Genomic DNA, 14,209 nt, shown 5'->3' with positions numbered 1-14,209 from the left:
TGAAAAAATTAATTCAGGATTTTAAAAAGTGAGTAAAACTGGCCACTTTAGCCAAGAGCAAATCATGGGAGGTCTTAAATCACTTACCAATATTTTAACTTCACTTTAGTCAAGTCATAAACTTCAATCACCTGAAACACAGGAAACAGAAACATTTTCATAGTTCAGACACTTGCAAATCATTGCAGAGGTAAATCCTTACCAAAAGGCAAGACTAGCAAGTGCTGCTTGCTCCCCTTCTTACAAAACTCTGCCAAGATAAACCACTGTCAGAGATCAGAGTTCAGAAACTGACTCAGCAAGTGCACACCTGAAATAAGGACTGAACAACTCCGGGTTCAGGAGAGAACTCCCATATCCCATGTATATCAATACTGCCTGCAGGAAGAAATACTGTCACTGACACATTAGATCTAGATTTCTATAAAGTTTGCTCTTAAATTCAAAGGAAAGCAACAGCAAGGATTAGCTAATTAGGGAATCCTTTGATGAATGTCAGCAGGCCATTCCTCCAGTTGCTCCTATTACCCTGAAGAGTGCCTGTGCAGGGAACAAAGTTCTAACACTGACTGCACTGCTGTAACTTTCCAGCTGATCTAAAGAAAAATATGAACACAGCAAGACTTAGCAGTAGCATCCCATTTCAATTATACATAAGATATCTTGCAACCTTGCCAAGCATGACAGAAGACATTCAGAAGAGCAGCCCATGAGGAATCAGGGCAAGCCATAAGACCCAGTTCTAATATTTAGTAAATGTTTTAGACCTTACTGAATATTTCAAGGAGTTTTCCTCTCTGCAGAAAATACTAGATAGGGATCCTTTGTTCTGAATATATTAATTCAAACACCATCTGAGACTGATGTCATATGATTTTTATAACTGTCACTGGATTTTGAGGCTATACTGTGCCTTAAGCAGATGATTTTTGGCAAGTAGCCATGGACAAACACAAGCTTCTTCCACCCTATATAAGCATTCCTGTGTCAGCAGGAAAAGAAAACACATATAGCTCATAACCACTGTAAAGCAAAGATAAAACATGTTTTTTGTTTTCTATAATCCTCCAACAAGTCATTGGCAGATTCTGACAGGACGTGCTCTTCAGCAAGAGAATAAAGCAGAATTTCCCAGGGAGCTTGCTACCAAGTGTGGCTTTAAAGCCTAAAAATATCAGCAGCTGAGAAGGAAGTCTTGGTTTTGGGAGATGCCCAGCAAATAACCCTAAATAAAACAACTTGCAATGCTTAAACCATTACATCTATATATATATTTAGGAAAAAAAAAATCAACATTTAATGGCATTTCAGAATATAAGCAACAAGTAGGGCACAAAGCAAGCAACAAATTAACATTTTGGCAGAACCAGCAAGAGAACAAACATTTTTCTTGTTAATAAAATGCACTTGGAAGGATGCTTCTTGGAAAAACCTAGTTATCGGGTATTTTATTCAAGTGCAGTTGACATGTCCAGATTTCCTTTACTGTTAAAGCCTATTACAAAACAAAGGCTACTCTTATGAAAAGCTAGGACTGATTTTACTTTTTTTAGAGCTCTTGCACATCTTTTCCCTCCACAAAATTTTTTCTGAAAATAGAGAGAACTGGCCACACCCCAGATCTTGTTTTGCAGCCACTACTGTGTGCACTGGGCACTCTCCTGAAGTTCTGCTGAAACTGCATGGTGCAAGACAAAAGGATGAGCTGAACGACCAGGAGCAGAGCACAAAGAATTGCAGTGGCACAAATGTGGTTCTCCCCAAGAGAAACAACAGGCAATAGGCACCAGTTTGCCAATAGTCCTCTTCCCATGACTCAAACAGATCAACCTGGGTCAACATTTCTTTTTACCCACAGAGAAATAAACAAGTGCAGCTTAGCAAAAAATAATGGAAGTCAAAGGATCTCATCAGTCATGAAAGTCATAATGAAGAATAGGCCAGAGCACTTGAAAATAAATTATTTTTTAAGTTACAGCAGCTACACTGACAAAAGAAACAGTGTGATTCTACATGCAGAGAACATACATTGAGAAGACCAAGGACTGTTCAGTGATGAGTCTACTACACAGTCAGAAGACAGCTGCTTTAAATGAGTAAGAGCTAATGTTTTCTCACACTCACTGTTTTGATAATTATTACTAAGACTTATAAAAGTGTTCACATGTCCATTACCAGCAATAACAGACCAATGCTGTGAAATACAACTCTTTCTCCACCTCAAAGGTAACACATATGAGAAACCTTAATGCCAAAATTGCTTTCAGAACCTGCTCCTGAATCTACCAATTCACAGTAGCAACATCTCCTGCAATGCTCTGGCTATCAAAGGTGAGTCTCTTCCCCTTCTCCCCAAAAAAAGGGAGGAAATTTCTCAGGAATATTGCTGATTTTATTCCTACACCACCTTACTTGGACTTGCCAAGATTTTCCATCTTACTAGCCTGTAATTTAATCTCTTTCACAGTCAAGTTTATTAGCAAGTACGTATTAAAAAAAAAGCCAACACAAAGAGAATAAAGGCCTCCTGATTTTTCAAGTTTTGCTGCTGCTAAGCAACACTGAAAACAGTCACACCATCTTAAAAACAGGCACCACTTACTTTACACCTACTGTATCCTTTAACAAGTCCTGTTGCTCACTTCTGAACTGATCCCACTGAATTTCTTCTAGAAAGCTTTCTGAATACAAGGGTAAGTTTTCATAGCACTGCATGCATTTACACATCTTGACTATTCATAGTTCAAACAAACAGAACTATCACTAGACCACTGAACCACAACAAAACAGAAGAGATTATTTTTCAAAAATAAAAAGAACACAGGAAACGAACCTAGAAACACACATCAGAAGAGTTTGGAGTTGCTAATTTTTTTCTTTAAAACTAGTTTTTAAATACAGAAAAGCAAGAACAGAAAGGCAAGAAATACAAAAAGGCAAGAAAAGCTCTTGCTTGGTTCTTAGCACACTGGGTATGACAAAATCAGACACTGAAACTGGAGATGAAGAGACAAGGTATACACTACTTACAACACCTCAAAAACACTACAGGATTGCAACATTCCCAAAAAAAGTCAGTCAGCAAGCCATGTACTTGAAATGATTATGCCAATTTTGAATTCGGTCTCCTTCAGAATTAAATACATTCCAGAAGATTTCATACAGCTGACAAAGAATTTTCAAGATATTCTCTTAAATTGTAAATCCACATACACAGTCTGAATAAGTAAATTCAAAAACTTGTCTAAACCAAGAATATCATTATTATAGAATGACTTCGTGAACAGAAACCACCATAAGGCAATTGCAAACAGAAATCTGGGAAAAAATGCTCAATTGCCCCTCAGATGAGCTCAATTTGAACTGAAAATTTTCTTTAAAATGTGTATTTTTACAAATAATAGAAATACTTTTAAAAAAATACAATCAGACCATGGTGTTACAGGCTATTCTTAGAGAAATAAGTACTTGCAACACCCATTCTGAGTTGCCATTCAACAATTTCATATATGTGAAGTAAATAAAGAGCTTGAGATTCAGCTGATAGCACATGCTTCTTTCCTACAGTAATTTTTGGGATAAAGCAATGGCCAAACTTTGAAGCGTGGTATTTTTCTGCTGGTTTTATTTTAGATGTGAGTAAAGGGGCAGAGGGCTCCACTTACCACTGTTCCAAACCCTGCAAGTATGGATGTGAGCACCATATTCCAGACTTACCTAAACTGCAAGCATTCAGTTTTTCAGTATCACATTTAACACCACACTTCTGCTTTCAAATGTCAAGCAGCACAGCAGTTCAAACAGTTCCCCAATAGCCAAATCAACACCTAAACACTTCTGTCACAGAGAATGTTACACCCACCAGGTGAGAAGCAGTGACAATTGTTCAGCACAGCTGGTCAGGCTGAAAGGACCACTCTGAATAACTAAGTTACACACAGATATTTTAAAGGCCTCAATTAAGAGATTTTGAAAATTTTGTAGTCATGACAACATAGCCATGACATAGACTCTACAGTCCCACAGCTGCCCACTTCGTATGGATAAAATATACCACTTCCACTACAGATACTTTGCAATGATAAATGCCATGGGAAGGCACTGACCAGCCTGCCTTTTATTTTGCATATTAACTACACTAAGCATACTTGAGAGATGCAGATCAACTCTTGGTCACCTAAATGCACAAAAGCAGAACTGAAGAACATCAATTGCAAGAATCAAAACTCATCCAGAACAAACTGAAGTCAGTGCAGGAGCCAGCTGCTCACAAGAGGCCTGGATGTGGCTTTCTGGGGAGAATCACACACTCACAGCCAAGCAAGTACTCTGCAAAGCTAGCTTAAATGAAAACTATGAATGGGAGAAAGTTTAACTTCATAAATAAAATGGCATCCCAGATAAAGGAACAACCTTTAAGAAAAAAACACTCTGGTTTGCATTAATGATGATCTGATATCAAACCCAAGGCATAGCTTTAGTGTAAAGGCCTTGTGCACTTTCTGTGCCACTCAAGACAAGATGGGCAAGTGAGTCCACACTGCACCATCACACTCCTGTGGCACTTATACATCCCCAGAAGACAGGTAAGGTGCCTTACTTCCATAAACAAAGATTCAAATCCCAAACTGCAGAAATGCAAATTATAATCACAAGACAGCACTCTACATAAGACAAATTAAATGTCTAAAGGAGCAACAAACTTATGCTCTATTAAGTGTCAACACATCCCAGGGGTTTGGTGTGCACTGTCTGTTTGCAGGAGGGGTGTTTTACCTTAAGTCTCTGATTGAAAGCATCAAACAGCAGTTTGATTCCATCCTGAGTCAGGTTAAGGATGAGGTCATGGCTAAGAGGTGACTGTAAAACACAAACAAAGAAAAGCTGTGAGGCTTTTAATTTCAAGACCTCTTTGTAAAGATATACATCACTGTAAAAGTATAAATTGGTTACTATAGAAAAACAAAACTGCCTCAGAAAACAATTACTTGTTCAAGGAATAAGCGTAACTAAAATACATAAATACATTTGGCCAAATCTCTCAACCCCTTCAGTTTCCCTATGAAAAGAAATACAAGTGCCTGTATAATATCTGTGCCCCTCAAAAACTCCTAAAAGGAGTTACTGTAAGTGGGGAAGAAAAAAAAAAAAATCAAAACAATATAACCCTCAACTCCATTAAAAAAACAAAAAAACAACAAAACAAACAAACAAGCAAAACAGAAAGCAACAAAACCCTGCCCCGAAAATTAACATTCCCAGTTTAGCATCGGAGACATCGTGTAAGGACAGCCTCTGTTGCATTCTTGTGCACAAAAATACCAAGTCTCACATCAGAACCAAGCATGTGCTTGACAGAGATGGCTTTCCACTTCAGAAATCAAACTGTCACAGTCTTTTTTAGGCCTCAAAAGGAAGGCTTCAGACTCTCATGTTGTGAATTTAGGTTTCCTTAGTTACTGTGAATCATAACAACTAAAGGCTTAATTTGCAGTCTGCTGGAGTCAATAGGAGACATTCCACTGTCTTTCCTGGTGTCTGTATAGGCTCTACGCCCTCTCAGTCTGCTGGGCCACTGGGGAAGCTGCTCTCTGCCAGTGCAATCCATACACACACAGTCACTTGGCCCCAATTCAGCTTTTTGATCATGTACCATATAAAGCACATTTGCTTCAAAATGCTCTATCCCCCACAGCTGTCTCCTCAGAGGAAAAAAAAAAAAAATGTTCAATGGCAGGCAGCAAGATTCACGCTTGAGAACTGCACCAGGCAGTTTTCTAGCAAAAGACAGAATGAGGATGGACAACTGGGGCAAATAAAGGCATCTAAAGGGCAGCCACACCATGCAGCCCTTTCATGAATTAAGCACAAGCTATCTTACTTTGCTCTATTGAGAGGAGCTCTGGAGGTTGACTGTCAAAGCCTAATTCTCATCCTTAATTTTTTCACATCAGCACTGTCTTCTAGCCTTGATACTTTCTGAGCATTTTCATGAGCATATTCCACCCCTTCCCAAACCATACAGCCAAGTAATCAGATCCTAGACTTCACATCACTAGGTCAAAACAAGCCATGGGTCTTTCCATCCCCTGTGATGCAGCTTTCTTGTTCCTCTCCATCACTGCAGTAGCTTTTCCTGAAGTTGGTCCAGTTTGAGCTCATCCTTCCTAAACACCAGTGATCTGGTGTGTCAACTCTCTCCTAAATGAAACTTTCACAACATTGCACACAATACCATCAATACCTCACTCTTGCTGACAAGCTTTTATGGGTCTGTGTAGAATTGCAGCAGCATTGCAAGAGAACTATCAGCTAGAGATAAGAAGGCCTAAAGTTGATTGTGACAGTCATTTTCTAATCCCTTATACATCTAATTTAGAAAGGCTACAAATAGAGCAAAGAAATCTTGCAATATGGCAAATACACCAGCAGAGTTGCTCTGATATGGGATATGCTCTGCATTTCATTGCTTTCTAAACAGTTTTCATAAGGTTATTCCAAAACTGAGAGCATCATAAGTACTTTTGAGTAGGTGGAAAATAATCCCCAAACATCTAAGGAAGAGCTTGATAATTAGTACAGGAAATAGCTTCTGTTCTATGCTGGCATATTTTCTAATACATAGAAAGATTCAAGGGCACAAATTTAGTTCATGCAACTTCTAATACACAAAACAGAATCTCAAGTATGAAAGATGATGCCAAGAAGCAACAGGAGAAATCTTCCTGAAGGAAGCACCACAGATGTGCAGTTACATTGCTAATCTACTTAAAGACACAGGAAAAACTTATCACTGAACAATCTCATCGACCAAAAATCCAGTGGATGGAGCTCATGAAAAAAAAAAAAAAAGGCAATTAGTATCCCACTTAAACTGACCAAAAATGAGTTAAAATCCTTTTATTCACAAAAAAAGGATTCATCGAGCATTTTTTGGCACAGTTTGGGCATACCATTTGTGTCAAGTTAAAGAGAGCACCATGGACAGATCTAATTGCATTTAATTGCCATATAAATTTTAAAAGGAAATACTCACTGCTGAAGTTCCAGGATCAGAAATTCAGTGCTTTAGACACAACAGCTTTAAACATCTGATCACTGTGCTCAAAGGCATTTTACAAGGCAAAGAGGAAAAACATGAAGGCTGTTCAGGTACAGTTTTTCTAGACACAAGTTATGCATGGCAAAGTTAATTTAAAGCTTTGAATCTTCTAAAAACAGAGCTCTTTGTGCTCAGCTGCTAATGAAATGCATGACACTCTACACGAGGGTAAGGAGAGAGCCAGACAGTCAAATGCAGGCCCTGAGTGGTGTGTGAAAAAAATATCAGGCACTGAATTGCAAAAATATACACACCAAAAAAAAAAAAAAAAAAAAATCATCAGAACTATCCCAGAAAGCTGAGAAGAACTTTGTTAGACTATGCAGATGCTAAAACATCTTTACATTTATTACATTTTGGGGAAAATAAACAAACCACTAAACCTGCCCTCTGCAGCCAGAACAGAGGTTCAGCTTACACAGGCAAGAACAATGTAATGCTTCAAGAGGTGTAAAAAAACAAGGAGTGGTACACCTCTGCTTACTAGCACTGAACCATTAATCCTTCTGTGATTCTACAATCTGAGTGGAACAGGAATCTCATCACTTATCTAAACAACCCTAGGAACAACTCAAATGCACTGCAGTAAGAAAAGCTAAAAACCTGCAAAGAATACAAAACACAAGGAATGTGTTCACTGCCAGACGGATGCTCCCATGCATTAATCACGAGGAGCCAGATTTGCAATTCAGCCATCACAAAACTCATAAATCCACATAAAGTGAAAAAGGAAAAAAAGATAATTCATTTAATAACATGAAATATGCATCCAGCACTGAACACCAGAGTCAAGGTTGCTCTTAGCCATTTAGCCACTCACTATTCACTGCAAACGCACAAGGCCTGAATCCTTATTTTGATACAAATTAACATTGTACAGACTCTGCCTTTTTCCTGATGCAAAGAGCTGTAATTTGCAACATATGAATATCATCTTATTAAAATGCATTGCACATAAAACATCTGGAGAGTCCTTTGAGATATCTGAGACTCCTTTGTCCTATCTCCCCTTACATTTCCATCAGAGTAACACATTTTATTTGGATCTAGCAGAAGGGTTTTACTTCTAGTCCCCTTTTTGATAAACGTCAAACATATCAGGAACTTAATGCTGAGTTATGAAGAATGATTAAAACATTTATAGCTGGCTTAAATCACTGCACCCCCTTTCTGCAGACAAACTGGCAGAGAAAAGATGTGGAAAGTTTTTCGTGGGGTTTATCACCACTAGACCAAACACAAAAGCAGAAAGTAATGAGTGATTCAGTTCCTTAAATTGCACCACTTCACAATGATAAAGTAAATAGACTAGAATTAAATGTCCAGCTAATTATGTAACATTTCACTTCTTAAAGGCAAAACAATGCCACTCCTCCATTGTATACACAGAACTGAAAGCTGTTAAATCACTGTACTGCTGTGCTGAGGATTATTACATCTGACATGAAACTTAGAAAAGCTGCATCTCTCATGTGGTGGCAATAATTTGGTGCAGCTCAATTTCAAGTAGCCCCACAGCTCACAGAATATGTACACGAGCACAAAGCATCTCTTAATTCACCATGAGTGCATTTCCTGGCCAGCCCGTGCACTACTCACCTGCTCACTGTAGAGAACCTGGACGTTTTTGATAATGCGACAGTGTTTCTGAAGAATTGCTACAGCCTGAGCCAACGGCATTCCTGGAAATAAAAAAAAAGGTGCATTTCTTCAGTGCAGAGACCAGCTAACAAAGATTTTTAACAGCAAGGTTACACATGAGGTAACCAAACCACCATCAGCAAACACCGAGTTACAACAGAAAGGTATGTGCTCAACAAACAAGCTGACTTGAGTCATGGTATCATGTTTGGAAACAGAAAAGTCACTGTTTATCTACCAGTTGTTAGGCATACATGAAAAAAAAGTATCTCTAGACACAAAATTACACAGCAAAGTTCAAGCAGAAAAAAAAGCAAAGAGCCTGCCACAGCCTGTGCATAAAATTTTCTGCTTTTAGGGTCATCAGTCCAATAACTGGTAAAACAGCCCATATCAAACTCCACTACAGCTGGCTAGAGCACTCCTATACACATTCAATTCTCCTGGAACACCTTTTTGGGCACACACTTTTTCATTAACCTTGATGAAGAACTGGGTATTCATATCAGACACCTACAAATACTAACAGAGCAATGATTCTCCTTAGACCTAAGAGGCCACATTAGCTGCTGATATGTCTATTTGTGTCAAGGAAGAAACTTTATCTTCTCAGTTTAGACAAGATATACATATTAAAAATTTGGTTCAATTGAGGCAATACACTTACAGTCACTCAGCCCCTCATACAATTTCAAGGACTTTTTTCTTTCCTTAGTGAATATCTTATCTTAACAACTATAAATTTTTGAAAGCAGAATGGAACAGCTGATGCTGCAGAAAAAAATGGCCCTACACCATCTCATCATTTATCACACTAAAAAATCTCTGTTGCCTTTTCAAATGAAATGTGATCACATTCCTGGATGTAAGGCAGGCATTTATAAAGCGAGGTTATGAGCTCATAATTGTGAAGTTTTATTTGCCTACTAACTGCTGCAAGTCAATTCAGATTAGCTATCTGACATTTTATTTCCATTCCTTGCCCTGTCCTTTTCTATTTCTAGTTTCTAAATGGTAAGAAAGTTGGCCTGATTAGGGATAATTTACCTCAGAACTTACACTTTTATTACATACAAAACTCTTAGTTACTTGCTACACCTCTCAAACTCAGACAGTATGTCATGTTTTAAAGCATCTTTTAGACGTTAACTACAGTATCAAAGTGAGAAATCTCTTTCCATATATATCTATTTATAACATACACACCTAGCTCACCATGGGTACTGCTTTAAAGTAATAATGGCATAACACTAAAAAAAAAAAATCCCAAAAATATAATTCTTATTGTTGCATCCATATATATTGCAGCTTTGCTGAAATGATGAAATCAAGTTTTGGCAAAACAGATGTACAGATTAGAACTACAGGGATTCAGTTTGCAAATGCCTTATAAAAACATGTCTGCAAAACTGGTTTTCACCTTAGCCCATAATCTTGGGGAAAATTTGCCTTGCAGCTAGAAATTATATATCAGTAGAAAATATTAAGGAAAAAAGTTATTAAAATAATAACAGTAATGAATTTAAAATGCAGAGCCACACAATAAAGCAGCACTGTTTCCTATTATCTAGGAAATAGCAGTTGCCTTGTAGTCTAGGCAGCAGTTTGAAGACAACAGTTATTATGTATTAGGTAATATTTTCAAAATGGAACAGAAGCATGAATACCAGCAAGAAGCTAAGATCAAAGATGCTGCTGTAGAAGTTCCACATTTCTCAACCTAGTGAAAAGTATGAACCCAGAAAAAATATAAGGTTGACTGAAGAGTATAAAACCCATGCTCTAAGTCAGTATTCATAAAAGTCTTGCAGAGCTAAGACCATGAGCTCATTTAAAAAATAAACCAGTGGCACAGGCTGAAGTCCAGCCAGCACAGCTGACAGGGCTCATACAGCGATGGTGCCAGCAGCCTGGGAGGATTCAGTCAAAAAGCACCCGGTTCAAGGAGTGCAGAAACACCGAGTTGGGGCTGCAGTTTCATGTAAACTGATGCAATCCCAGGCTCGTAAGTGTGCAAACAGATGGCTCATGTGACTCTCTTACTCACAGCTTTCTCAGGCTGAAAGCAAATGGACATGGACTGGCTTGGTTCAGTTTTCAGCAACTGAGAATCAAACAGATTTGGCCATGCAGCTGTTTAGCAGAGCTACAGTGAGCAACCCAAATTCTCCAGGAACAGTTTACAGGACCCAAAATGTGTTGAACAGCCAGTATCCTCCCTTTGCCTCCATTTGCAGAAAGTCAGAGGAGGAATAAAAAAATGGGTTCTTTTTCTCCAGTCTTCTCACACACAACACCCCCTTTTTCCTCAACATTCGTCAGCCCTTGCAGTCAAAGAGAAAAACAAAGAATTCTTTTCCCCTTGTTCATCAGTCAGGGGGAATGGGGAAACAAACATGGTTTCCAGCACATCAGATAGCCAACCAAACTGAGCAATGGCAGTAATGCCTGCAAAGACCAGTGCTAGGGCTCCTCTGTCACAGACCTTTCCTTCTTCTAAATGCTGGAGTGATATAAGCAGCACAGGACAGTTCTCTCACATACATTGGTCAAGAACATCATGGCTCGAAGCATCAGCCTATGCTAAGACTGTGTGGCTTGAAAGGATGGGAATAGAGAAGTGAATAAAGATCAGGAGAAAAATGCAAGAAAATCTAAGATGAATCATAATGCATTAAATAAAGATATGTGAAACTTGGCAGGAAAAGAAAGTATAAAGCACAAGAGAAACGCAAGTATGCCTTAGAAATTATACATCTCAAGCACTAATAATATAGCTATAGGCACTGCAGAATAAGTATTTCATTGTTCTCCCTTAAAACAGCAGGAATGTAGCCCAAGAGGTGCAGTGGCACAGGTATCTAAACTCAGTCTTGGTTAAATTTTTTATGCTCTAGTCACATAGTGAGTCAACACTGGAGCCAGAAACAGAATCCAAAAAGTCATGTACAAAATTTTCCTGGCATTTCCCCTCAGTCATCTCCATTGTGGGCACGGTACTGGAAGCCAGAGTCAGCAGCAGTTCAGGAATACTGCCATTAGTTCTGCTAAGAGCAGAGCTAAACAAATAATGAGTAGAACAGTGCTGGCAGTCAGAGTCCCATTTACACCAGCACCACCAACCCTGCTGCCACTAACACAGCTGAACCAGCTTTGTCAGCAGGGACAATCTTCACACAACATCACTGGTGCAGGACAAAGTATCCTAATACCTAGTCAGCCTCCTGCTCTGCATCAGCAGGTCAAGCTAATTATATATTAGACACATCACGTGGTGGCTATGTTTACTCCAAGAAATTCAGCTGAGTTTCCTCCCTCTCACATCTATGCATCTGTGTGTGCATGCACAGAGAGACACTGTAAGATTTGAACCATGAGACTGCATTTAACAGGCTTTCCTTGGGAAAAGGAAAAACATTTTCTCTTTCCTTTTCTTGTTTTGATACAGAGAACGGAGGTGAGCTGGAACTCTCTCTTTTTGAAGACAGTCAGAGTATGCAGTTGGAGGTTGCTTTTCCCCAGGTAACACAGGCACTAGAGGATGGCAGAAGGTCACAAAAAGCTGAGAGCACAGTACATTTACGGTACAAGGAGTTCACCAAGATTTCAAAGGGTGGGACCTGAGGTGCTATAATTAGCCTCCAAAAGCCATTTAGCCCTGCCTGTAACCATCAAGTTGTACTTGACCGAAGTCAGTGCAGCATAAACAGCCCTTTGTGTTTGATGGGTTTCATATAAATAACTCCGAGGCACAGCACCACTCCTTAGGCCGAACCTAACTCAGGGCAACTGTGTAACAACCTCTTCAGGAACAGTCTGTCCCCTTGCTGTCACAGGTGACAAGAGCAGCAGCCCAAGTGTAACTCAAGTTCAGGCAGACACTGAGGGCTGACACACAGTGCCTTGTTTACATTTACCAAACTCCTACCACCATTACCTTCTCACAGAGCTACATCAATGATGTGAGATGGAAATAAAAGAGGCCAACACTGATATGTCACACAACCACTCAGAAAAGGTGTCATCGACACCTATTTTCTGATAGTTTCAAGGACTACCAATATCTGCTTGAAAACACAGGCCACCCAAAGAATCCACATCATCTCATTTCAACTGCACATTTAAGTTGCCCTGAGCTGCCAGCTGCCTTTGCTGCCGGGAGCACCAGCCAAATTTGCATCAGGTGGGAGAAAGTTCTTTCTCATCACAGTAAGTAGAGCAATAACTGGTAGGGAAGAACTAATTATTGGGGGCAAAAACACTTGTTATCTAACCCTGAGAAAATATCTCCAAAGTTTACTGTCTCCACTATTTCGCAACCCAAGAGCAACACAAAGAAATTGTGAAACTTGACTCATGTTTATGAAGAGTTTGTACAGAAAAGCACAGCATTTATAGTAAGTATCAGTGCACAGCAAAAGCTGCCAATATCACCTGACACATATTCAGGTGACAATCAGCACATTCACGCTTCCTCTTTCAGGAGTTATTTAAAAGAATGACTAGTCTTCTATGGCAAGACAAAAGCAAGCAAACGAGCAGATGAAAGCACACAATCAGATAAACAAAGCCCAAGTTAGCACACAAGAGCTGAAGATGAAACTATAAACGACAAGGAAATCCTTAAAGCTCATACTTTAGTATTTGTAGCGACAGCCAAGGGTGAGCTTTGGCTCTCGCTCCCTTTCTCTCTCCAACTCCCCGAAAGCGCTGGGAAAGCCCTTATGGACGCCGGCTGCCGAGGGGACCCGCACGGCCCCGCTCACGCCCAGGGCCGGTGTAAGGAACACACTTACCTAAGGTGAACTCCCATTGCTCGTTCCCCAGAGACCGCTCGGGCACCACCTCCAGATCTAGCATTGGCTCAGGTAGCGCGGAGGCCGCGGGCTGGCACGGCGGGTCACCGGGTCGCTGCGCCGGACCCCTGCGGGAGGGACGCGGGAGGGAAGCGGGAGGGAAGCTCGCAGCCCGAGCCCGGCCCCGCCACCGCCCCCTGAGGGGACTCACCGCCCCCAACCCCCGGGGGCAGCGCTGGCTCACAGCGGGGCCCCCGCTCCGGGCTGCGAAGGGGGAGGCGCGGGCTCCGCAGCTACAGCAACCGGCCGCCCCTCCCCGCCCCGCGGCCCCGCCACCCGCGCCCCCCGCCCGCTCGCCCCACCCGGTCCCGGAGCGCGGGCGGCGAGGCCTCGGCGGGGTGGGGGAGCGGCCGCGGCCCCGCCGCTTGTCCCGGCGGCCCCGATCCGGCCTGAGGGGCCGGGGGGGGGCTCCGACCCCCCCCGCGCCGCGGGGCCGCGACTCACCTCACTTGCGGCTGCTGAAAAAGTGCTTTGCAGCTGTCGTCAGGCGCGCCCGCGCGCGGGCGGGGCGGGGGCGGGGCCGCGGTGGTGCGCCCCGCCCCCCGGCCGTGGGCGAGCGGGGAAGGCGTCGGCTTGGGGAGTGGGAGACAAGGGTTCGAGTCCTACCCCG

General features: G+C 41.2%; 1 protein-coding gene across 3 annotated transcripts in view; it reads right to left on the bottom strand.

Moving 5' to 3' along the window:
* PHAF1 (phagosome assembly factor 1) overlaps positions 1-13,861 on the bottom strand; it is a 34,060-nt gene extending 20,199 nt beyond the window's left edge. For 2 of the 3 annotated variants that reach the window (XM_062499997.1, XM_062499998.1), the window contains exons 1-4: positions 13,540-13,861; positions 8,702-8,784; positions 4,777-4,860; positions 88-131 (exon numbers count right to left, since the gene is read on the bottom strand). In XM_062499997.1, the coding sequence (XP_062355981.1) occupies positions 88-131; positions 4,777-4,860; positions 8,702-8,784; positions 13,540-13,603 (275 nt within the window). In that variant the 5' untranslated portion in view covers positions 13,604-13,861. The remainder of the gene's footprint in view (positions 1-87; positions 132-4,776; positions 4,861-8,701; positions 8,785-13,539) is intronic. The other variant, XM_062499999.1, reaches the window with a different exon arrangement.
* Positions 13,862-14,209: the final 348 nt, after the last annotated feature.

This window comes from Cinclus cinclus, chromosome 11 (genome assembly GCF_963662255.1).
Source record: "Cinclus cinclus chromosome 11, bCinCin1.1, whole genome shotgun sequence".
Taxonomy (NCBI): Eukaryota; Metazoa; Chordata; class Aves; order Passeriformes; family Cinclidae; genus Cinclus; species Cinclus cinclus.
Note: the sequence above shows the minus strand (reverse complement) of the source record. Positions and strands in the feature narration are given on the sequence as shown.